This window comes from Suillus bovinus (genome assembly GCF_016758785.1).
Source record: "Suillus bovinus strain UH-Sbo-P2 chromosome Unknown EDB93scaffold_43, whole genome shotgun sequence".
NCBI classification, from domain to species: Eukaryota; Fungi; Basidiomycota; class Agaricomycetes; order Boletales; family Suillaceae; genus Suillus; species Suillus bovinus.
Window position 1 is genome coordinate 292,143 of NW_024542099.1, and position 24,259 is coordinate 316,401.

General features: G+C 47.2%; 9 protein-coding genes across 9 annotated transcripts; 4 read left to right on the forward strand and 5 right to left on the reverse strand.

Annotated features, from left to right (window-relative positions):
- Positions 1 to 79: 79 nt before the first annotated feature.
- On the reverse strand, positions 80 to 2,359 carry EDB93DRAFT_599666 (acid protease). The gene is made up of 10 exons (XM_041456817.1): positions 2,035 to 2,359; positions 1,949 to 1,975; positions 1,833 to 1,901; positions 1,590 to 1,783; positions 1,370 to 1,532; positions 1,256 to 1,311; positions 1,118 to 1,207; positions 890 to 1,063; positions 658 to 833; positions 80 to 604 (listed from the first exon to the last, which is right to left on the reverse strand). Exons 1-10 carry the CDS (start codon positions 2,268 to 2,270, stop codon positions 368 to 370), a joined length of 1,422 nt encoding a protein of 473 aa, XP_041305998.1. The 5' UTR covers positions 2,271 to 2,359; the 3' UTR covers positions 80 to 367.
- Positions 2,360 to 3,629: 1,270 nt separating this feature from the next.
- EDB93DRAFT_599762 (3,4-dihydroxy-2-butanone 4-phosphate synthase-domain-containing protein) lies at positions 3,630 to 4,958 on the reverse strand. Its single transcript, XM_041456818.1, has 4 exons — positions 4,720 to 4,958; positions 4,373 to 4,667; positions 4,204 to 4,325; positions 3,630 to 4,150 (listed from the first exon to the last, which is right to left on the reverse strand). Exons 2-4 carry the CDS (start codon positions 4,651 to 4,653, stop codon positions 3,792 to 3,794), a joined length of 762 nt encoding a protein of 253 aa, XP_041305999.1. The 5' UTR covers positions 4,654 to 4,667; positions 4,720 to 4,958; the 3' UTR covers positions 3,630 to 3,791.
- Positions 4,959 to 5,006: 48 nt separating this feature from the next.
- Positions 5,007 to 6,615, forward strand: EDB93DRAFT_1157189 (mitochondrial carrier domain-containing protein). The gene is made up of 5 exons (XM_041449923.1): positions 5,007 to 5,145; positions 5,214 to 5,337; positions 5,393 to 5,800; positions 5,852 to 6,158; positions 6,211 to 6,615. The coding sequence occupies exons 1-5, from the start codon at positions 5,108 to 5,110 to the stop codon at positions 6,276 to 6,278; spliced, it is 945 nt and encodes a 314-aa protein (XP_041306000.1). The 5' UTR covers positions 5,007 to 5,107; the 3' UTR covers positions 6,279 to 6,615.
- Positions 6,616 to 8,643: 2,028 nt separating this feature from the next.
- On the forward strand, positions 8,644 to 9,721 carry EDB93DRAFT_1105402 (uncharacterized protein; the record flags this gene model as incomplete). The annotated part of the gene is made up of 2 exons (XM_041447497.1): positions 8,644 to 8,984; positions 9,040 to 9,721. 2 exons carry the CDS (start codon positions 8,644 to 8,646, stop codon positions 9,719 to 9,721), a joined length of 1,023 nt encoding a protein of 340 aa, XP_041306001.1.
- Positions 9,722 to 10,973: 1,252 nt separating this feature from the next.
- On the reverse strand, positions 10,974 to 12,814 carry EDB93DRAFT_1088609 (uncharacterized protein; the record flags this gene model as incomplete). The annotated part of the gene is made up of 6 exons (XM_041446146.1): positions 10,974 to 11,676; positions 11,711 to 11,817; positions 11,871 to 12,213; positions 12,270 to 12,407; positions 12,459 to 12,606; positions 12,664 to 12,814. 6 exons carry the CDS (start codon positions 12,812 to 12,814, stop codon positions 10,974 to 10,976), a joined length of 1,590 nt encoding a protein of 529 aa, XP_041306002.1.
- A 1,140-nt stretch (positions 12,815 to 13,954) lies between these two features.
- Positions 13,955 to 16,032, forward strand: EDB93DRAFT_1088625 (GH3 auxin-responsive promoter; the record flags this gene model as incomplete). Its single annotated transcript, XM_041446149.1, has 7 exons — positions 13,955 to 14,561; positions 14,616 to 14,857; positions 14,909 to 15,064; positions 15,107 to 15,292; positions 15,341 to 15,486; positions 15,543 to 15,715; positions 15,776 to 16,032. The coding sequence occupies 7 exons, from the start codon at positions 13,955 to 13,957 to the stop codon at positions 16,030 to 16,032; spliced, it is 1,767 nt and encodes a 588-aa protein (XP_041306003.1).
- Positions 16,033 to 16,130: 98 nt separating this feature from the next.
- On the forward strand, positions 16,131 to 17,456 carry EDB93DRAFT_1229196 (glycosyl transferase). The gene is made up of 2 exons (XM_041451266.1): positions 16,131 to 16,546; positions 16,601 to 17,456. Exons 1-2 carry the CDS (start codon positions 16,181 to 16,183, stop codon positions 17,339 to 17,341), a joined length of 1,107 nt encoding a protein of 368 aa, XP_041306004.1. The 5' UTR covers positions 16,131 to 16,180; the 3' UTR covers positions 17,342 to 17,456.
- Positions 17,457 to 21,560: 4,104 nt separating this feature from the next.
- EDB93DRAFT_1088611 (phosphatidylserine decarboxylase-domain-containing protein) lies at positions 21,561 to 22,810 on the reverse strand (the record flags this gene model as incomplete). Its single annotated transcript, XM_041446147.1, has 3 exons — positions 21,561 to 21,767; positions 21,818 to 21,969; positions 22,021 to 22,810. The coding sequence occupies 3 exons, from the start codon at positions 22,808 to 22,810 to the stop codon at positions 21,561 to 21,563; spliced, it is 1,149 nt and encodes a 382-aa protein (XP_041306005.1).
- A 1,167-nt stretch (positions 22,811 to 23,977) lies between these two features.
- On the reverse strand, positions 23,978 to 24,259 carry EDB93DRAFT_1059602 (uncharacterized protein; the record flags this gene model as incomplete). Its single annotated transcript, XM_041444799.1, has 1 exon — positions 23,978 to 24,259. A coding segment is annotated over one exon (282 nt), but the record flags the coding sequence as incomplete, so codon positions are not given.

The window sequence follows — 24,259 nt, forward strand, 5'->3', positions numbered from 1 at the left end:
TGTTGATGATACACTGGCACTGCGCATTTGAAGCGTTCCGCAGCTAGCCGCAGCTGATATTGCCAGCGGTACCTTGGCGAGTGAATATCTTACGTACACAATATTTAGACGATCGTGTGAAAAGCTGGCTGGTAAAGCTATTAGCAGTAACTAGCTAACCGGAAATGTGTGCCAACAGCCTCATGGATCATGCGGCGAGCCTGTCTAAGCCTACAGTAAAGTATGTGCTCTGGTGGCTATCCATGCGTCCCCTGCAATTACAACATCTAGCAATGCCCAGCAGGTGAAAATGAGTAGCACAGCATGTCGGTCCGGAAGGCTGTGTGTAGGTGGCCGTAAGTGCACCACTGAGTTTACAGCCGCAGCATTATGCTTGTACAAATGACACCAAGGTGGCGATGAAAGCGGAAATGACGAATGCAACTGCGCTAGAGGTGCGTCTTGCGAGTGCCGCGCTCGGTTCCAAGGTAAACATTGCTGAGTTAGCACCGAGAGTAGCGGAAGGTATTCTTCCAGCCATGTCGTTCATTGCAAGTGCGACTTCTGACAGTGCTGCGAATCCGACAGACGGAGTATCGTATCGGAAAACTGAATAAACGTTCTTCTATCTCGCGACATTAATCATCAGAAGTGGATATGTGCACCAAAAGCACTTACCAAGAACGTGTCACCTAGGATCCAGGAGGGAGTTCCATCAGACGTGGGTATTGCGTAAAACGCGCCATAGCATTCATTCGGGGTGGATGCTGTGGATGCGAACGCGAAATCACCGGGGCTGATTGTCCAATGGGGACCTCCAAACGAGATCTCTACCACAACAGCAGTGTCACAGGCTTTTCATAGAGTTTCGGTTCTTGCAAGTTGATCCAGAGAGATATGTCGCACTTACGGTAACTGTAAAACCCCTCCCAGCTGCCCGTTACAGGCTGAGATCCAGGGATCTGAGCGTAAATGGCTGCGATGCTAGCCGCAGGCCCTGCCACGAGTGTCGTACCGGTATCAATGGCGGCGTAAGATGCACTACCGCTTGGCAAAGATATGGATTTTCCTTGCACAGTCATCGCTTTCAATGGTATTTGAGCGACACAAACAAGAGGAAGATTGCGCTGAAGCTCACAAGTAATTTGTTGAAGCCAGTACGAGGCTTGTCCATTGGGAATATCCTGGTAGTCAATCGTCCCGGTGTACAAACTCTCGTTTGCATATCCTGAAAACGAAGGTGAGACACGCTAGGAATGATGAGTTGCTCTCGCACCCATTGTAAAAGATCCTCCAGGTTCTAGTTGTCCAGCTCGGCTGTCATTTAAAAAGCTATATCATTCACCGTCAGTGTCCCTGGAGCAAATGGACTTCACAGGGATATGATTACCGAGTCAAGTGGAAAGCCATCAAGGGTTGACTCCACTGGCCATTACTTGCAAGCGCTTGCCAAAATGGCATAGCACCAGAGACTGCCAGCGATTGCCATGCGAGACCAAAGATCCCGGTGACAGGATTTTGCAGGAAGTTCGCCGCGGTAGTTGTCACCACCCCTGTTACGCGTCAGTATTGGACAATCATAGTGTATGACGACAAATAATTAAATTTACCGAATGTTTGGTGGGATATTGTGAAACCAGCCATTTGAACAACATCTTGTCCGATAGTACCTGCTGCGTAACCTTTGTCATAGGTTATGCTAAAGCTTCTATTCATATCTTGAAACGTAGAGGATTTTGCCGAGTCAAAATTGCCCGTTCCTGCACACGCAGATTGACACGCGGATGATGCAATCCACATATCTCTGGGAAGAATGTTAGATAGGTCCGTTTCCGCGTGAGTTGACGACGCACGAGGATCCTGTGTCTAGAATTACGTCAAATGCGTAAGGCGGTGTACCGACAGCCAGGGATCCGTAGAAGCTACAGGAATTGAGCACGCTTGGACAGAAGTGGAATAGACGACGGACCTTGTGTCGAACCCCTGGTTGACTAACCTTTTCATCAAATATTAGTGTCGCACTTGAGTGCACTTAGGTCAGATAGTTCGGCCTACAAATTCTCGCCGGCCCCCCTCTTTTGACTATGTTGTGGAGAGTACTTCGCAATTGTGGCATCCCGCAGGTTCTTGGCATACTCCGCCCATTCTGAGATATTCCGTGAAGGCTGCGTCCTCCGTGTCAAAGGTATAAACTGTCCAACAGACGATGTATACCCCCGAGGTATTCCAACTACCTCCAATATGATGGACAACAAGACAACAAAACTGATGGCCAATGACAGAGGTGTCATGAGAAGAGCTGAGCCAAGGAACGCAAGGAGAAGGTTCAAATTATAATACAAACAATACTGAGCATGAAGAAGAGCTGCAAGGTGGGAATGGCGTATGATCACAGAATCGCATATTTAAGAGCATGGACACTCTGTGGGACCATAACGAACGGTTGCAGATGGCATCGCAGAGCAGCTCTCACGAGTAGCGAGGTTGTGCTAGTAGCTGAGGCAGTGAGATCCATAAAATAGCTACCCGTATTGATGCTAGGCTGGACATTGACATGCTGAATGTGAACTGCAAATGCCTTGATAAGTTTGAAGTTAGTGAAAGAAGTTCAGAATACAATTGTTGAAGCGACACAAAGACTCGGAGTTTAAAAATATTGATCCGTCACACATCAGCCGCAGTACCTGGGCCTGAGGCGTAGTATACTAGCAGATAGTAGTGGTATAATTTATCTGTCTACCTTGGTTTGTTTCATGACTAGGCCGGTTGTGTCAACTACCGCTATGAATCGGATATCCATGTTTTTGTTGCTTGTGTCGGGCTCACGTCCAGGCACCTGATGATTTCCTTTTTCTGACAAGCCAGCATTTATGTAAGCAAGTTACACCCTCGTTTTTGTCCACTTATGACTCAACAACTTGTCCGTGTTGAAATTTATCGAGTACTGACTTGCATTCTCTTTCAGCATGCTGCAGCTGACGCAAACATTCAAACTTGGCCATAGCTTCGAGCTCCCTCTTTACGGCTCGCATGCTTCACTAGAGAACATGCCTGCGTGCGCACGCCCTTTGCGTATTCGTGTTGGTAAAACTCTACGCAAGGTCACAACAATTGAACGCTGCGAGTGTGTTTCGCACGTTTGGGGACTGTACTTATCTCCGTTGTGCTGATTCAGGGCGCAATTATTTGGAAGCACCAGTGGCTGCCACCACACCATCTGTTTGTCGAGTGTCGCCGTTTTACGGAAATGTGCAACAAGAAATGATTCCGCTTCCGTGCTTCTTCAGAAGGCGAAAGCAAATGTACAAACAATTCTTCGTTGCTGATGTTTTAGTCTGGCCCACGCATGCATCCCGAATCTCGATATTACCTTGGAACTATACCTGCAATCAACATGCCAGAGCAAATTTCATCCGTGTTGACAACCAAAATTGCGCACGCGTGGCATGTTGCGAGCTCCAGCCTCTTACAGGTTCTGAAGGGCGATGAACGTGACTCTGAGAAATACTGGTCGGGCACCTGGCAAAAATGAGTAGAGCTATATCTAACACACAGATCGTGGAACGTTGTGTACAAGCCTTTGGGAAGCTTGAGGAATCAAATAAAGACCGGTTGCAAGCCGCCGCTACGATCTTCAAAGATGGAGTGTTCTTATTTTTATGCCCGCAGTCTCAGGATCTTGAACAGGCTCCCTCAACTTTTCCACAGAATCCCCGAGGGGATGCCTAGAGTCTGACAGATTTACATTGGTGTACAATGCTCTATAAGTATACACTAGCCGGCACAGACCCCCGTGTAATTCCTTTCATCCGCTATGATGTCACATCACTCCTGCTCTCCATCGCGCGTCTGTACTGTGCCAACATATCCACGCTGATCATTTTCAGGCCCCATCGATTAGCAAACAATCGGCAGTCATCGCGCCGCGCCATAGTGCCCAACGCATCGTCATTCACAAGCTCGCACAGTACTCCCCCTAAGGGTTGATTGGTGAGGGCACATAGATCGATACCGGTTTCCGTATGACCCCTGCGTTCCAGAACGCCGCCTCTCTGTGCTCGCAAGGGTACCATATGCCCTGGGCGACTAAAATCGGACGCAGTCGAAGTAGGATCGACTAACTTCCGCACGGTGAGAGATCTATCGTGGGCAGAAATTCCTGTCGTTGTGCCTAGAAGCGTGGTTTTTAATCGCGGCAAATGCTTTTAAAGAAAGAAAACGAACCATGCTTGTAGTCTACGGTTATGGTGTAAGCAGTTTTGTGCCGCTCCTGGTTTTCGGGAACCATCATGGGAATTTCGAGTTCATTGAGACGCTCTTCGGGAAGGGAGATGCAGATATATCCGCTAAAATAGACATGAAGATGGAATGCATGGGTGCAAAGTATTCGTACCTGGTATGCTTGATCATCCACGCCATGGCCTCCACGGAACATTGACTCGCAGAAATAATTAAATCACCTTCATTCTCTCTTCGTTCGTCATCCATAACAACAACAGCTTCGCCGCGCGCGAATGCATCCAGCGCCTCCTCCACTGTATCGAAGGAGAACTCAGTGGTTCTCAGCGCGACGTCTTCTACTCGAGCGGGGATCCAAGTAGGACCAAGGGACCCATTCGTTTTGGGAAGTGCGTGGTGTTCTGGCACAGAGTCTTGAACCGTGGCAGCAGGCATTGTAGTAAAGAAACCTGCGAAATGCTCTGTTCACTGACTGTGTGATCGGATAATAAGAATATTCACCTCTGTGTGTTATTTTACTTCCCGCGATTTGACATCTGCCGTTTTGTCAACAGATGTGACGTGGATGTACGCCGTTTGTAAGTGTAGCGCTAGCTAGTCTACAACGCTCATGTATGGAGCAAGAGGGTTACTAAGCTCGGCGAAAGTCTTAGAAATCAAAGTGTTCAGGCGAGAACGCATCAGGGAATACGATGCTCCTAGTGACTAATGAAGCCGACGATAAAGCCGGAAAGCCTGTGTTTTTGCGGCTAAATTTAAGTAGCCTGACAAAATTTGGGTCATGTCTGCACTATTTCTCTTACTTCGACCTCCGACTCCGGCGCTTGTTCGGATAGGCTTCAAGGTCTCTCATAGATTTCTCGTCTATAGACTTTTAAAATAATAAACAATGTCGCATCTAGCACCAACTGGTAAATGGGACGCAAGGTATTTTTCTTGTTTTATTTTCAAATTTCGGTGTCATGTCAGGTTGAGTTTTGACCTCGTGTTCAAAGGTACATCGGTCCTGTACCTCATGACGCTACATACTATGCCAAGTGCATGCTCGGTGGTGTTCTTGCATGTGGTATCACTCACGCCGGCCTCACACCTCTTGATGTGGCCAAGTGTAACATGCAGGTTAGTTTATCTAGCTCTTCCTAACTCCGTGGTATCTCATAGTTTTTGTGGATAGGTGAACCCTGCAAAGTACAAGGGCCTCACGTCTGGTCTTGCGACGCTCGTTCGCGAGGAGGGTCAGGCTGGTATCTGGAAAGGCTTCGGTCCCACCTTTGTCGGTTACTCGCTACAAGGCATGTTCAAGTACGGTCTCTATGAATTGTTCAAGGACCAGTATATGAACTTGGCTGGAGAGGAGCTTTCTAACAAATACAAGCCCGCTATCTGGCTTGCTGGTTCTGCATCGGCAGAGGTCTTTGCCGACATCGCCCTCTGTCCTCTCGAGATGACCAAGGTCAAGATCCAAACCAGCCCTACTGGCACATTCCCCATTTCATTTGGTGCTGCCCTTGCGGAGATGAGCAGGACGAAGGCTGAGACCCGCTACCCCTTCGGCTCCCTTGTTCCTCTATGGTCTCGTCAGGTTAGCTGTTGTTGTTTTGGTTCCGAATGCATTTTATTTATGACGTAATAGATCCCCTACACCATGGCCAAGTTCTGCTTCTATGAGAAGATCGTCCAGCTGTTCTACACTCACGTATTCCCTGAGCCCAAAGAGACGTATGCGAAGACCACTCAGCTTGGTGTCACTTTTGCTTCTGGTTATCTAGCTGGTGTTGTCTGCGCTATTGTCTCCCACCCGGCTGACACCGTAGTCTCCCTCATGGGCAAGCCCGCCAACAAGGGCAAAAGCATTGGAGCTATCGCATCAGAAACTGGGATTGTCACACTTGCGACCAAGGGTCTCGGCACTCGTGTATTGATGATTGGTACTCTCACTGGTACGTGTACTTTACACTACTTTGAAATCACTGATCAATTTGGTTCGTCAAGGCTTCCAATGGTGGATCTACGACTCCTTCAAGGCATCGATGGGTCTCGGCACCACCGGTGGCAAGTAGACTATACTTTTGTACACTGGCAGTTAGTGCCTGTATGCCCTTTTTTATTTACTCATCTAATTTGCTATGACATGAGGACGTATAATAGATGTTCGCCCCTGGCGATATATTACCCGGTTTATTCCCTCTTGCTACCTCTACCTGGGACACTATCGGTTTTTTTTCGACATGCAATAGATCACGATTGTGTTACGACCAATACCATACCATCTTCATCACACGTTCGAATTAGCAGACCACCTGAGACAAAAGTTTCAAGGATGAACGCTGTTGCTTCAATAACTGTATTCGATCGAGAGAATGATTCGCAAGTATATCGGCTTCTGCGGTGCACAAACGTTTGAACCTGGACCCATCGTATGGTTTCAGTTCCTTATAATGTATTTTCGATTAACCAACAATCTCGCTGTGGGGTGTGAGTGAGTACAGCAGAACCCCTGAAATGACTGATGCGGTTCATCTTCGGATGAATGAATTTCCCAGTTTTGTCTGGATAAAATCAGGGATTCGGATGTATGCGAACAGGGGGTAATCTAAAGAAGCGTAAGAGGTGTCGAGGAGACTGCCAGTACATCGTCCGTCAAGGCTACACGTCTTTCTGGTGATGTTTACCAAGAAGTAAGCTACCGACACCTGGGGTAGGGCACTAAATTGGTCCGGATAGGGAACTGGCCTCCACACCTATTTTCAGGGGTCTTGGTACAGCCGCGGACGATATTGGGAAGATGTTTGTGGGATGTTCCATGTGGCGCTCTTATCTGTGAACTGTTAAATTTGGCTAGGTTTTTCGCCTAATACAGCATCGGAGAGTTTCGGAGATATTGAATTCAAACGTTCATCGAGGCTTTGGAGCGTGACCAAGGCAACTGGTAGTGTGACGAAGAGAGGGGGTGAAATTCGGACATCGCCTGGTTACAGTGTAAGAGGGGAGAATGGTTTTAGTGAAAGGCGGTGAAGCGAGACGGATTCACAAACATGGCATGACGCGAGGAAATCGATATTTTAGGGCACGCAGAAAGATGGTGAACTTGTTGTATGGTACATATGCACTCACACGATACATGCGCGTGTCAGACGGGGACTGGCACTGGATGGAGTTGGAGATCTCAAGTTGCCGGTGTACGGTAGGTCCAGCTAACTGGAGCCTAGAGGATCCTCGAGTACTCGTTTCGATGTCCGAATTCATATGCACAAGTCATCACCAAGCTACCGTAATTAAATCTTACCGTCTGGGATAAGGAGGCTAGCCTCGATAGACTGCGGGAAGAAGATTGATCCCCAACTAAACAGTCAAACCCACGTGCTGTGATGCGCAGATCGACGAAAACCAAGCGACAAAATTCCGATATTGCTATCGTAACATATGGGTCAACGTCCATAAGGCCCATCGGAGGATACCACAGTGGTGGAGGCGCAGCTCCGAAAGACGGAAGAGCGAAATTTGACAGTTATGCAAGCCGAACAGAAAACGATAACACGTGGCGTTCTGGAGGAGGCCACTTCAAGTCATTCAGCGCCCATTTGTTTCTGAGGTTACATGATTCGCGCAGGGATATATACATGAAATCACTCATCGTTCGAGGCTGCGATATCTTCGTGATATGAGTTGCACTTTGCAAATAATTTGGAGAGGTTGTCACGGCAGTGCCAGCGTGAGATATTTGCAGAACAATGAGTGCTACGCTGGCTTACGCTTGGAACGGAACTCCCTCGAACAAATCCCCATAACGACTACAATGAAAGAGGGGATTCGATTCAGGCAAAATATACTGCCAGTATACCATTGTCCTAGACTTTTAATAGACAAACGCTCCACTCTTCAACATTTCAACCGTTTCCCACTAAATAAAATCGAATATAGGTAGTAGACTCCAAGATACCTTCGAGCTTTGGACTACCATGTTGGGAGATCTCATTTATTTAGTGTCGTCCGCTTGGCATTCAGGATAGATGTGTCCGCATGTTTACAGGGGTGACTTTCTTTTTTTGTATTTTTTTTTCTTATAGACCCCTCGGAAGCAAAACGGTATTCTACATCTCTCCGATGTGATTTTTGGTTATGACTCGATTCTGATGATTATTTCTCCAGAAATTTAACGCTCGCCTTTGACCTCGGCGCCATAACGGTAGATCGTGTGAAATAATTTCGGTTGTCCCTTCACCGGCAACGTGCCGGCAGGCTAATTATGAACATGTGACAAAGGGAAAGGGCCATCCGTCCCAATTTAGTAGTCAGATTCGATCACTCGTGACGACGGCATTGCATTGCATTTTCATTATAAAGAGCGAGCGTTGAAACGCTCTTGTTTTCCTGTCCTCGTGCTTTTGTCTTCGTGCACACTTGGTTTCTTTATCTTTTTCGGTGATGCACTCTTCATATTCCCCACTTTTCACTTTAGGTCTTCTAGCGGAGCGACGGGCGGGTCTCTCGTCTGCACACAGCATCGACCTTCCGGCGGTCCCATCAACCTCAACCGCTACCTCCTACAAGGCCCACAATAATGCTGCTGCTGATGATCATGCCTCGGCATTTTATTTCACTTTGCAAATGGGAAAAAGGGACACCGTTGAACTTCGGTCTTTCCTTTCCCTCGACCTGGCAGACTCCAATCGTTCAATTGCAGCTCACAGGCGCAAGCAGTCGATCATGTCAAAGTCTACTAGTTGGACTTGTACGCACGATGTAACCTCAATTCATGACTTGTCGTAAGTTTAGCCTTTGTACTCATTTTCTTATCGTACTCACTGTTCCCGTCTAAAGACGAATCGAAAGACGACCCGCCTTTGCACGGCTTCCACCATTATCTTCAGCATCTGCGCTCCACCGATCGTCTCGTGAATCTTTGAGGCAAATCCCCTCTCCTAAACCTGCTCCGGTGTCATCTACCTTACCCGAGCCTCCGACATCTCTTGATCGTGCCTCTTCATCAAAGCCACCTCCGTCAGCGACTAGCACATCTTTTTCCACTCCCCTATTGTCGCCCATTAGCCCATCAGGAAAAGGGTCGTCCCTGCGTTCCTCATCTATCACATCGCATCAAAGGCGAAAAAGTCGCATGGATGCTCTGGCATGTTTGGAGGGCCGCTCTCGTGCTGCTAACCGCATTCCGAGATCGAGTCTCAGAAAAAATTTCATGAGCATGAGCGATGACGAGGATGATGAGGCCAAGGGGCTTTCGTCTGTGGGAAATACTCCCTCCATTCAAGTCGAGGATTTCGGTTCGTTCGCAGATATCGAAGATGAAGGAGATGCGATCGTTCCATCTTCAAAACATCTTTCCCCAAAACAAGCCACTTTCCCTCGTTCAGTCTCGAAGCCCACGAAGCGTCCGAGAAGAAGCACTATGGACACATGGTTTCCTCTCAAAAGCTTCATTGATCTGAAAGATGATGATTTAACATGGAATTGGCGGAGCTTCATCGAGATTGGCGGAGTGTCATGAAGCGGCTCTTTCATGACACCTCAGGCTGCGCATATCCTAGACAACTTTTATTCCGATATCATACCTTGTCGTGCAAGCACGCGGGATGTGACATCTTCGTGCGTATATCTACATGATTACCTATTATCTATGAATACCCACAGCCTTTTAGTATACCGAACTCGAACATTTTTTTTCTTTCATGTTCATTATTCAACACTTGTACTCTACTCATTACATGCGCGATTAACCATACACACATGATATCTTCGCTTTCTGATCCCATCGCAGACTGGAGTTGTCGGCTCTTGAGGAGTAATCTATCTTGGTTTTTAGATCTGTTACACTTGCAGTCTAGGCATTAATCATAGGGCTCAGTTAACGGATCCATCATGCTCGGAAATCACTCCTAGTACTACAAATGTCCCGGAATATCTATAGCAACGTACGACATGTACGTTGTTTAGCCCACCACGGGATATATTATAACCTCAGGCTGTGTCAGCGCTGATTCACGTCAATAACTTAATATACTAGACAGCGCAAAGAAATAGACATCCGGGATCCCGGAGCGCAAAGCCGGATTCGAAAAGTTATCTAATCTATGCGTGAACTCTATGGATGATCGTCTTTCCTCCGTCGGTTGTTCTTGTGAGAGGCTTCCGCACGTCGTGGGTCAGCGATGAAACTAACACTAGCGTGCCCTGCCTAAATGCGCTTACTACGAGGTACGCCCAAGAACGTTCTGTTTGATGGCTTTGATGGAACAGCGGGCAATAATTATATAATAAAACCTAATAAAGCATGTATGTAAAGTTGTCCAGGGTTGCAGAGTTTAATTCACAACCTCTCTATCAAAATGACTGTGGGCAATGATATGCGATCTAGGTACGACCGGACCTCAGCTATCGAACGTTTGTCGAACGTAACGCAGATGATGATCCGGAACTTAGTGGTGACAGTGGACACGACTGTCGCGGCCATTTTAGACAGTCTGAAGGCAGTGTACATCCGGAAGCGAAACATGTCATCAGTCCCATCTGCAGGAAGTATTTGTCCGCGACAGCGTACTTATCAACGTATGTATTATGGAATGGGGAAGACAGGCTGTGCATGTGACTGCAAGGTAATATCGGGCCAATTTTAAAACATGACCATACACATGGGTCTGAAATTGCGATTGTGAAAGCTGGGCATACCAGCTATAAGTTAGATTTTAAGCTGCAATGCATCGTCCGACTGCACCGGTAATTGAGCACAAGGGTCGTCTTGTTCACCTCCCGAGTAATCTAGCCAGTAATGTGACTGGGGAAGGTGACGGTGGTGATGGAGACACGGGGGTTTCCAAACGTTGAGGGCTGGATGAATACCGGACTTGGTATGACACCGGGTATGTCCCATATGTCGAGTACCGGTTAGGTGGCGGAGCCACACGGTGCATCGGCATGCGGGGAGGCAGTGGTGGAGCCGAATGGTTAGCAGGGCGGTTAAGCCGCGATGGCGATGACTTATGTAGATGTGTTTGGTGCGGATGTATCTGAGGCCGCTGTGATGTTGAAGCCGGATGTGAAGAAAAATGAGAAGCAAGTACGGGCGCGCTAGATTTCGATCGAAGCTTTGCCTTCTCCGCTGCGTGCTCTGTCTCACGCCTCTTCCTTTCGCTCCGTTCCTTGTCGCTTGATTCTTTGACTTTCTTTTCTTTGTCCTTGCGCGTGTCTTTGCTCTTCCCATCCTTTGTTCGGTCTTTTGCTGCACCCGACCGTCCTTCTCCGGGCCGTATAGGAGCAGCGCTCCTTGGCTGTAACTCGGGCATGTCGATTTTACCTAGATGCACCACGATGTTGCTCGGCGGGGTATAATCCTTGCCCTTTGCTTTGTCTTTATTACCGTTCAGATTGATCGTTGTCGGACCCTTGCGTGGTATCTGGGCCGTATCGTATAGAACATATTGATGAAGTTCTTCATGGCCTATATGACTTGAGGAAATGGAGTGGCTATAAGCCTAGAAACTTACCCGCTTTATGGCGGATGCGTTTCGTCTCCTCGACTACTTGCACCACTTTGGAAACCTGGGGTGGTCCTGAAGAGCGTATGGATATAAATAGCATCGCTTCGTCCTAAAATACAGCTCGTTATTCTGTCTCTGTTTTCGCGAGCACGGCCAACGCACCTGCAGCATCCGTGCACAATATCGCGCGTAATCCTTGAAGGAACACTCGTCGACGATTAACACTTCATTAACTTCGCCTCTACCAGTGGATGCCTGGATTTCAGCAACCCTTTCGACACCTGTTTTTTGGGCGGGTTTGGGCGGTGGGACTGGTGGCGAAGATCCGCCTGACATCTTTCGCGCAGTCGTCTCTGTGAAGCATTTTAGAGCTGAAGTAGTTGGAACAGCAGGTGTTGCGTTGTTGTCATTGGGTGATTGGTGATACGTATCGCTTGCATCTTGAAAGGTGAGCAATGCAGTTAGAATGACGATTTCTAGCCCTTTTCGATCATCTATATCAAACCTGTGTACACTTATCAGTCATGCCGCGGAAACTCTCATGTTCGATCTTTAGCTCACCTATTGAGATTGTAATCAAGAATTTGGACGGATGCTGTCTTTATTCTACCCGGAGGCTCCTTGGTCACCGCAACCATGACAGGGGGGTCGGGCTTTCTGATCATGAAACACTCTTCTCGTTTCCACTCAAATTCATGTCTGCCATAGCCTGACTGAGTTTGAATGGTAGCTGCTTTGTTCAGAACTCACTCTTCCCATTTGAAGGACCATCGGAAAGTCAGGGTGCCGGTGTATTTCAGCTCGACAACCTTGGAGGGATTATATAATTCTACCGTTTTATGTTTACTCGTCGCGCTGGGAGAAGTAGCAGAGGCGAGCAAGGATTCTGAAATGGGGTCTGTCACAGGTTCAGCTCAATCAGTCGACGATCGAGCCCAATTAGCAACGTACACACCATACAACTCAATCTTATATACTTTCCCGGGTATGCGTCGCTTGCGGTAGTGTACGTTCCCCGAAGGATCGGTGAGATCAGTCACAAGCCCAGTCGAGTCAGAGGTATTCGGTGTCAGAAGCAGAGTGAAGAGGTTCTGGTCCAGACTCATGGTAGATCAAACTATGCCAAGAGTGTTCGAAGTAGGTCGCGGTGAATCACGGGTCAGATGAGTAGCAGTCGGCCTTGGTGGTATATAGAGAAGTGTGCAGAGTGTTAGACGTGAAGCTTTGAGTCGGAAGACGCAATTGCCGTGTTACCAGTGTGGTGTCATTGACAAGTCGTTGTCGTTGCCGCGGCGCAGCTTGCAGGTAGTACAGGAAGGCACGGGGCAGAGTACTGCGGATATGTGTGCACTGTTTAATATTACGATCTATCAGAGCCTTGTTAAGGCTTCCACAAAATTCTCAGGCTGTGTACCAAGCTTATTAGTATGATGCGACTTATTATATAATCATCGCCGTGCCCATCAGATGCATCAAATTGTGGCTTGTTTTCTACATGTAGTCATCTACCCTCCCTCACATGTTTGCTAGGAACATTCAGAGTTATCCCTCCCTGGATGCGGCGACTCGGAGGAGCCCGGAGGTTGATGCCGAAGTCTAGACTCTACCGCTGATCCTTCACTATGACAGTCTAGTGGTATCATTCACGTTTGCAATGCAAGTCAAGACGTCTCGAGGATTAGTTGAAGGTTCCCGACCCAACAATTAAGGATTGGTCACTGAAGAGACTTATAATAGAGCTGTAAAAAGTCTGGTGCGGATTTGTTCATTCCTCACACAAATGCCTACTAATATAGCACTGGTGTATCGTAGCGATGATCAGATCCTATGGATCTATGGTGTGTGGTGGCATCCTGATGCAGGACCGGCTCTCGACCGTCGGGATGCTTTTATGTCACCGGTAGGCGGCATTAGATGTCCCAGATTGGCAGACCGTCGATCGCCACTTGAATACACCGGCATTGGTCACAGTATCCTAGTTGGCAGCGTGCAAAGCTCGCAAGTCCTAGCAGCTAGCCTACTGGGCTGCTACTAAGTGCTACTATCTCATGCTCCATGTTTCGCTGCAGACCCCCTCCTAGTTTGCCAGCAATTGTTAGATCAGAGTGTCGTCAGGGCACCGGAAAAAAACAGTATTTACTTTATCTATGAAACGTCTCAATTCATCCCATGTTTGCTGGCAAAACTAATATGTCCGCAACCCTACAATTGACCTCGTCAAACGAGCTCACAAGGCGACTGCGAAAATGTCTCATCGTCAAGCGGTTCTCTTGGACTCTTTGTCTGCTGAACTCTCTCAACAGCTCAAGGATCGCATAGACAATGTCTTGCTGGAGATCATACGACCAAACTTCGCGTCTCAATTTGCGCAGGGTGCTCCCGAATTGGCGGGATTCCGTGAAGCCATCGCGCAGAGCGACTCGAAGGACGACATCGACTTTCTATGCAGTTTCCGAGAATTCATTCCCACCACAAACTACGAGCCTTATAGGCCGTTTATAGCAAAGTTTTTGGCGGTCCCTTGCATGGAGGCTGACGTCAAGAACATGTTCGCCCCGGGATTGCCCTATTTCTTAGCCCTGACCAGCATGGCATCTAGGAATGCACCAAAGTTGTTCCCAAAGTATCGGCCTCCCCCATATCTTCTGCAGCAATTTTCATATCAGGGGTCTTCCCCGTCAGAGGGTACCATTTTAGCACCATTCTCTTTGAAACATTATCAGGTCTTAAAAATAGTTTGTGAGGACGGTCAGAGCTCCAAGGATGTAGCTGTTTGCTCCGCGAGCGCCGGTATTCTGCGAATGGAAATGAACTGGGACGTCGAGAATGACGAGGATAGACTCGATCTATGGGGTAAGTCCATGGCACCAATTTCCTTGTGCAAGTTGATCTCCAGGCAACTTTTAGTTCCAGGAAAAGCGGATCCATATGCGATATCTTTGGTTAAAAACTATCGCTCTTTATTTATTCTGAATGCGCTATTTGCACTGGCGGACCATCGAGTGTCAACCATCCGCTTCTTATTTGCCAATGTGTTCGTCATTTTTTTGCAGTACGTGGAAGATGAATGGCCTTTACTTGTCGAATGCATTGAGAAGGGTATTATCCCGGATGTTGAAGACCTAGGCGATCTGCGAGCACATTTAGAGGTCATATCTTTGTCGATTATTGCATTACATTGAGCTCACAAGTTTTCTTAGAGACATCTTACACCCAACCCTGTTCGCGCTGCCAAACTTCGCGAAATTGGGCCTCCTGTCATCCAGGGCTGGGCAGTCTGCGTCTGGCCTGACTTGAAACAATTTGTTGGGATTACTGGAGGTCAGGCTGCTGTTTCTGTTCCAAAGGCACGTCGAGTGTGGAAGGTTTACCTCCCAACTGATAGCCAGTGACACAAGATTACTCACCTACTCGGACCTTCCGTTACCATCAAGTCTCATGGGTATGGCTGTACAGAATGCGGTCTCGCCAGGGTATACCCTGAAGGTAACCCTAATACCGACTTCAAAGTATCATTCAGAGATGGGGTCGTCGAGTTTCTGGACGTGCGTTCTGACAAGCCTTCAGACCGTGTACTGTCTGCTGTAGGAATCATTACTGCCTCTCATCTTCAACTTCTCATCTTCCCTTAGTGGGAACTCGTAACTGGTGGAGAGTACGAGCCCGTCGTGACGACCCGCAATGGCTTGTGGAGATACTGCATTTCTGATGTTATCACTGTTAAAGGCTTTGCTCCAGACGACGGCTTACCGATTATCAATTACCTCCACAGACGGGAGTGAGTTGTGATGTCATTAGTTTTAGGTTTATCAGCTCACATGCCCACCGAGGAAGTGACTCGCTTAGAGTGGCATTTGGAGCATCGTGTACAGAGTCGCAGTTGACGGACGCGATCGTCTCTATCGCTGAACAATCAATTGGCCAGATCACAGCTTTCACTATTGTGCTGGACGATCGAGACAAGCCTGTTACGTTTGGGTACTTGATAGAGCTTGCAGGAGAACTAAGTTCGTGCTTGCTACAAAGCCTCGTGTCATTCACGCAACTGTGCTGATCGATATTCACAGGACAGGACGCGAGAATGGCGACAAAGCAACTTTTTGACAATCTCATCTCAGCAAACGATGATTATCGCGTGGTTGTCTGGCAAGGCAGGTCAAGAAGGCCTACCATCCGTATCGTGAAAAAAGGCACCTTTGCAGAGTATCACAGGCAGAAATGCGAGCAGACAAACATCGCGGCAGGTCAAGTGAAGGTTCCCGCCGTCGTTTTCGATGCAGTAATGAAGAAATGGTTCCTGGAGCGAGTTATAATGGAGTTATAATGGATGGCTTCCCGCAGCGTTTCACCCAATTTTAGAGTGAAACGAGCTAGTAATACTGTTTCATTGCTGTTTCAGGTTTCAATTTTACACAGCCGGGTGTACCTATATATTTGTTGTTTGTATTTATGGGTGTCTAGCGCGCGTAATAATGACAGAATATACTCCCGACTCCTTCAAAATCCTGCTAGGAAAACTCGTCAAGACTCCCGAGTATTTCACTCCAGACGACCTTAAACTCGCACTTCATCACCTTTTTACTCCAAATGCTACCCTTCCCGCACAAATAGGCGCATTTCTCGCTGCCCTCCACATAGGAAAAGTGGAAAGACGCCCAGACTCCCTCGCTGCAGCTGCTGAAGTACTAAGGGCGCGGGCATTACAAGCAGACGTCGAAGATGGAGACACGGATTTTGTTGTCGATATCGTTGGAACTGGAGGTGATGGTCACAACACGTTCAATGTTAGTACCACGGCAGCCGTCGTTGCCGCAGGCGCAGGCGCTCGAGTGATAAAGGTAAGATTATCTTACATCTGCTATATTTATCCATCTGACGAGTCAAACAACAAGCATGGAAGCAGGGCTTCCACGTCCTCATCTGGATCAGCAGATCTTTTGCAGTCCCTTGACTGTTCATTCACTGCCCCTTCATCAGGCATTCCCTTTCCTATATCTAAGGTGCCATTCACCTTCATCCTCGCGCCTCATTACCATCCTGCACTTGCTATGATTGCACCGTATCGCGAGTCCTTGCCCTTCAGAACGCTTTTCAATGTCCTTGGACCCCTCATAAATCCCGCACGTCCACGAGGAATGGTGTTGGGCGTGGCTGACCGCGAACTTGGTCCTACGTTCGCTCAGTCCCTCTGTACCAGCGGCGTCGAGCGCGCCCTCGTAGTATGCGGAGCCGAAGGACTTGATGAGATTAGCTGTGCCGGCGACACGTACGCGTGGCAATTAGAGGATGGCAAAGTTACGGAAATAAAATTACACCCAGACCTTTTCGGACTGAGCGTTCATCCGCTCTCATCCGTTGCTGGTGGAACACCGACAGAGAATGCAGGGACATTCAAAGCACTACTCAACTCGGGTAATGACATACCGGAGTCGTTGACACCCGTTTTGCACTTTGTATTGCTGAACGCATCAGCACTCCTGGTTGTTGCAGGCTTAGCTTCGGACTTCAAAGAAGGGGTTACGCTAGCGATGAATAGCATAACGTCTGGACATGCATGGGATGCCCTTGTAGCCTTTCGGACTACAGGCGAGGAGGCACTGAAAGAAACAAGCGGATATCAAAACGGAGCTTGATGTACTTTTCAGTCATACACTTATGTACAAGTTATTGCTGTGTCTTTTTGAATAGAATTCTTCCACTACCAACAATTCCAGTTGAGATCATTGTCCATATTCCCCCTCCCCCCCCAAAAAAAAAAAAAAAAAAATAAGACCCGCAAGGTTTCTTAGAGATGTGACTGTGGACAAGGTGTTTTGAATTGAACGGATCACGAATGCTACGGAGAGAATAGTTATATGAACATGGGGCAGTATATAGTAGAATATTGATTGAACCTGAGTTTCAGGCACTCCTGTCGGACGTGCAAGTGGATGGGGCTGTTACTAATATCGAGGCAGATATTGCGAAGTGAAGTGAAAACTTGTCCCCATTGTTCGTGATGTGGACAAGTGATGATGCCAGTAGTCAAAAACAGTCTTGAAGGGTTTGGATCTGAAGTTCATGCGACCGTCGACCCCGAACGGAGGGATACTACGGGCCCGAAAGAACAAGTTGCTCGTTCCGTGATGCAGGCTGATGCAGGTGAATGAGGCAACTGGTGAAGATATAGGGTGCAGTTAGAATGACGTTTTGTAGTACTTTGGAGGACATTTTGGAATATACCAAGTTGTAGAGCCGTTTACTACAGTGTACGAAGCACTAGAGTGCCGTCTCTATAGGGAGCTTAATTGTACGAATTTTTTTGCTCAATGAAAATTCTACAAGGAAACAAGCAAAAATAAGCAATTTTTCGAAATTTCCCATTTTGTTTCAAATTTTTCCGTCGGAAAAAATTTACCCCATGCTCCATATACCCTGTTCATCTCCCCGAAACCCTGTTCATATTACCATATGCCTCCTGTGACAAAGAAAGCTGCTCAAGCAAAGAAGCAACGAGCCGACTGTCGTAAATTCAGCTCTTTGCCATCACCTCAACCAGAACAGGGGTCAGACTCAGAGTATGAGCCTGGCTTTAGTGGGGAGAGCGAGGTTGAGGCAGATGATATATCTGGGTCCATTGTTGCCCTACAGAGCCTCTATGGCATGTTTTTACCTGCAAATCTTCGAGCCAAGGACAATAATTTAACTGGGTCTGATGGAGAACCACAGGTGAATGTCTCCGAATTTCTATTATCTATAGAACGTCAGCAATGCTTACCATCAAGCCTGGTGTCAGCGAAAGAAGCAGAAAATTGTAAATAGGCCAGCTGTTTACCGGGGAAACTCTCGGACATCTCAATGGAGGAAGAAGTCCTCATGGGACAGAGCATCCAGTGGAGCAAAGACAATAGACACATTTTTTGTGAAGGTTCAGATGATAACATAAGTGACTTCTGAGACTTACATCAAGTTAATTAGAGAGATATGACTCTCATGTCTGAAAAGGAGCAGTTTGTTGCCAAGGAAGTGGAGCCTATACAGCAAGATCCAGCACTCGAATATTCCCTGGAAATGGGTTTTGACCTAATGGAATACAGCGTGTCATTACTCCAAGACGAGCTGAACGGTATCATATCAATTCCATGGAATGAAGAATTTGATCCAGATGAATACCTTGAGGTAAGCAATGAAATAATCTCGCTGCTTTAATAGGCTCATTCCACGTACACATAAGGCCATTCACGATGGCGATGAGCTGGAAATGGAAAATTTGGACCTGACATTTGGATCAGAAGACGTGAATGACATACATCATGAGAGTCTGCTGGCGTCCATGGCCCAAGAGTGGCTGAAGGATGATCATGATGATGTCGAAACTGCGCTGGATATGGACATATTTAAGATTGCGGATGCCTGCCTTCGGACAGTCAAAAACCTGCGGACAAAGAAATCATTGAAGATGATTACTCAACTTACCGCAGTGACACAATATGTCAAACTCCGAGAGCAGTATCGCCATCATCCAAAGTGTAAAACTCCATGCTTGAGTGCAAGTCTTGCAATTGCACGACGGATGGGTAAGGGAAAGAAGGGCACTGGAGCACGAGAGGGAGGAAGATTTGCACGTCAAATTCGCAGGAATGAACTCTACCTTCTGCAACATCACTGTCTTCCTTCGTCAAAGCAAAGTAATCACCGTGGACAATACACATTGTTGGATAACGAGGCAGTTGTTCATAATGTGCGGAGGTATCTTGCAATGCAGAAGCTGGGTACCATCACTCCAAGTGCCATGTGTCGCCACGTCAATGAAATTATTGCACCTACACTTGGCTTAACCGGTCCGAACAGCCACATCAGTGAACGTACTGCAGAAAACTGGCTGAAGAAACTTGGATACACTTGCAAGAATGTCCAGAAAGGTGTATACCATGATGGACATGAACGTGATGATGTCGTGGAGGCACGGAAAATATTCCTTGAGAAAATAGCAGGATATGAGAGGTAAGTCGGCATTATCTGACTGTCGAATATGTGTCACTTACCACATCTCATACCAGATTGATGACAAAATACAACAATGAAACTCTCGCACCCATCCCACCATCCCTCACTCCCGATGAGCAAGAGCATGTCCTCGTTACCCAGGATGAGTCAATTTTTCATACAAATGAATACCGACGTCGCTCTTGGCTTTGTGGTGATGAACAGCCTTTGAAAAGGAAGGGGAATGGTCATGCAATTCATGTTTCTGATTTCATTTGCGAAACAACTGGCCGACTCGCTTTGTCAGAAGAACAACTCGCGCAACAAGCTACTCTTCCACCTGACCAACAGCTCAAGGTCACGGATGCTCGAAAAATCATCTATCCAGGAAAAAACCATGATGCAAATTGGGATCTTCCTCAGCTTCAGACCCAAACGATTCATGCTGTCGACATATTCGAGTTCTTGCATCCGAACAAGGTTGCTGTCTTTGTTTTCGACTGCTCTTCCGCTCATGAAGGTCTTGCTCCAAATGCATTGAACGTGAACAACATGAATGTGAAAGGTGGTGGTAAGCAAAGCCACCTACGTGATACCACTATCCCACTCAATAATCCACCTCCGAAACCTGGACAATCTGACATGCGTGGAATGCCACAGCAAATGGTATACTCGGCAACATATCCTGACCCTGAGTTGGCTGGGAGACCAAAAGGAATGAAAGTCATTCTTCAAGAACGGCAATCAGTTTGGGATGTGCTGATGGAACAGCACAATGGGAAGGTGGTTGGGAAGTGTCAACGTTGTCAGAAGTCACAGGCAAAAAAGGATGCAGAACGGAGACTCGCATTGGCGGAGGCACTCGGACAAGAAGCACCTGAAACAGGTGAGCTACAGGCAGAGGATGAGCCAGAAACAGACTCGGAAGACAATAATTGGTGCTGCATGTACCGCGTACTCTCACTTCAAGATGATTTCGTCAATGAAAAGCCACTTATCCAGCATTACATCGAGAGTCGCGGGCACGTTTGCCTTTTTCTTCCGAAGTTCCATTGTGAACTGAACCCCATCGAGATGCTTTGGGGATATGCCAAGTACCGTCAGTTTTTTCTCGGTTTACTGTCGTGATTTTGACTCATTGATATTCCCGCGTGGTACAGGCTATCGAAATGTCACTGATGGGAAATTCTCGACGGCAAAAACACTGGTTCCGCAATGTCTCGACATGTGTGATGTTTTGACTATTCGCCGTTTTTTCCGCAAAGCTTGGCGTTATATGGATTCCTACCGGTACGTTTATCGATGCTTTCGAGTGGTCATGTGGCAGCGCTGAAGTTTGAACAGGAAAGGACTCGATGCTCACCAAGCAGCCTTCGCAGTTAAGAAGTACCGTTCCCACCGTCGTGTTGGGCTCATGACAGAGATTTTGGCCTCACTGGATGCCGAAACTGCAAGCAGAGGGCTTCTGTAGATTGTATTTACCATCTGCTTGCTTGTATACCTGCTCAGTTACCCATAAATACCATTTCTTGCAACATGTTTCAAATTTCGTCGGAAATTTTTTCAACCCTTCGATTTTCAATATTCGAACGAGGTAGCCTTAATCTACAAGTCAAAAGAATGCATTTGCGCTACTCTACGGTACAAAGCAGTCAAATTTCGAGGACTAGATACATTTTTGAGTTCGGGCTAATCCGAGAGGTCGGAAAAGTGCTTCGTACACTGTAGTATGGCCCGTAGTGACATCGATGAGCTCGAGTGAATAACTTGCAAACCCGCTTAATTACGCACATATTTAGATAGTTCAAAAGTCGCGATGATACATGATTGGGCCAATAGAACGCGCTTACATTTAAAAGATACTTATCTTCCATAGGCAGTTCCTGTTTACTTCCATTTATCTGATAGCTTCCCAATAGACCAGCCAACTTTCATCAAAGTCTCGGTTCCAAGGTGACCCGGCTTCTGGGGCAAAGAGTTGGCGATAAGATCGGAATCCCACTCGACCATCCCCGGCTCAAGGATAGCAACAACAGTGCTACCTCCGTACGCGAAGAAACCAAGTTCATCTCCGCGCCGAACCTTGGAACCCGACTGATGGAAGTGAGTTTGGCATGTTAGAAGATCATATTCGATGGACTTACCGAAACGGTCCACTGAATGCTTCCAACGAGCAAGGCGCCGACTGCAACGAATGCGATCTTTTTATTCGTCGCGTCATGGTTTAGAACGAGAACTGATCTCTTATTTTCAGACAACACGTCGAGATTTTTCTCGTTGACTGCCTGCGGGTTGACTGCAGAAGGTAAATTTTCATTCGTTGAGTGCTGCAGGTGGCGCCCCTTACCTGTAAAATATTGTCCAGGAATATCCCTTGGTTGACCAACGACAGTGGCATCTGCAAGGGAGTGGAAGCGGTGATAATCTGACGGCGCAAGGCGGAATGATGCGAGAGAGCCACCTTCCAGCGCCCTGCAGAGTGGATCGGATTTATCTAGTCCTAGGAGGGCAGGAACTGTAAACTGGTCCCCCTTAATCCAAAAAGTCTGCGCATCGTGCACCGCAGGATATACGACGAGCCGACAATCCGCAGCACTGCAGAATTCATGATCAGGGTTCTCCACAGGGCGAGCTCCAGGCTTGAGTTTTCGGTAGAAGAAGTCGTTGAAATTTTTGTACGCTGGGCTTTCGGGCGGATATAGCAGCTCGGTTGTGTCGATGTTGTAGGTTTTTATGAATGATGGGATGTGACTCCTAGACTCAGGCGAGTCATAGATCTGGCCCTCACGCTTGCTCTGCTCCATCAGGAGTGCGTCGACGCGCTTGCTTCCTTCCAAGAGCTTGACCTGCTCCTTCCCATAAAATAATATATGCATGCCCAAACGTGCATAGATCGGCATGCTTTCAAAAATTCGTCGATTGGTGCCTCTAATCGCGACATAGTTGCCGACATGATACTTGGCTGCGAGGGATTGCAGCTGAGGCACGAATTTGCTCAACCAAACGTGGTGGCCAGGCGCAAAGTGATGTAAATGACCATGGATGCCCTGAGTGACATCGTTGCGATTATCAGCATGTTGAGGATTGGAGCGCTCTACGCTCTCTTTGAAAGCTTCGATGATGTTGCCTTCCAACATCTCCATCCCTTCCATTCCTACTTGGCTGGAACCCTCAACACCACCTGGCTTATTGAGCTCGGATTCATTCAGCTCTGTCATAGATGAATAGGAAAGCAGTGGATGGAACAATGAGTGGAAGTCGGGTCCAAGTCAAGATAGCAGATCTAACTATATTATTAAGATATCAAGTAAGTACAATACTCGGAAGGGTGGAAATGGCAAATCCCGAAGATAGGGTAGGTCGGTGACCTCGAGCCCCAGTTGAACTACATTTGGTGCTCCATGTGTGCTGTCAACGTTCTGTCAACGTTCTGTCACTTCTGTGATCTAATCTGGTCAGAGAAGAAAAATAAGATTTATGATAAGATTTGATTTACGAGCGGAGAAAGTGAGGAATGCATTCACGTATTTGAGAATGAAGCCCGGTGGCAGCCAGAAACCATGCTTTGAGAGGCAAAGATGAGCCTGAGGGTAGGTCACACTCAAAATCGTTGGACTTGAAGCTTAACGGCAACTCGGAATTTGACGCTACTAATCTAAAAAGCGGAGTTAGTCGAACTGCTCGTGAGCAACTCATTTTTGGTTTAGCTCATGGGTCGGTCGTAAACAGACATTTTTGGCTATGTTTGAACCCTGAGGCCTGAGCACACACTTATGCAAAGATGCGTGTCAAGATCATCGCAGATCTAATTGACGGTAACAACCAATTGTTAAATTTCTAGATTTACTTTCATATTATATAATCATGCAAACTACATTTTAGAAATAAACGACAAATATTTAGGATCCCTATCTTATGGTGGATGTTTGGTTCGACTTTCCGAGATGCCGGACAGATTTTCAATGTCCGATCGCTGTTTGGTTTGAGGAATATTGTTTCTTCGATTTTATTTAATGTATATTGTATATCCCTAGTTAACTTGCAATTGCTTTTTTTTTTTTTGATCCTTGTTTATTGTCCTTTGGGGCGGAGCCCTATGGTGGACACTACGTACAGTATGTGCTTGTGTAATCTATGCTATGTGCTGATATGTGTTAATGCTATGCAATGGTCCCAGCGTGGGCGAGGACTGTGACACTGTCTTAAGGTGTTGATATAGTGGAATACATATATGTCATCATGGTTCTTTCCTCTGTTCATTCCCTTTCATCCTCTCATCTTCTTTCTTTCTCTTTGGGTGGGGTCACATTTCTGAAGATTGGTTCCATTCTTTTGGTGCACGCTATGTATTTGAGTGTAGCTTTGATTCCTTTGGCATCGTTTAGGAGGTACTTGACATGGAGCTGCCTTGGCCCCACCTCCATGCTGAGTGCAGCTCTCTGTCTGGTGAATCTGAGGCAAATGAGTAGGAAATGGTGAACCGTTTCTTCGTGTGAGTGGCATTCTTGGCATGTGGCTGATGGGGCTTTCGCTATATGGTGAAGGTATTTGTTGAGGGCTATGTGACCTGTGCATAGTTGGAAGAG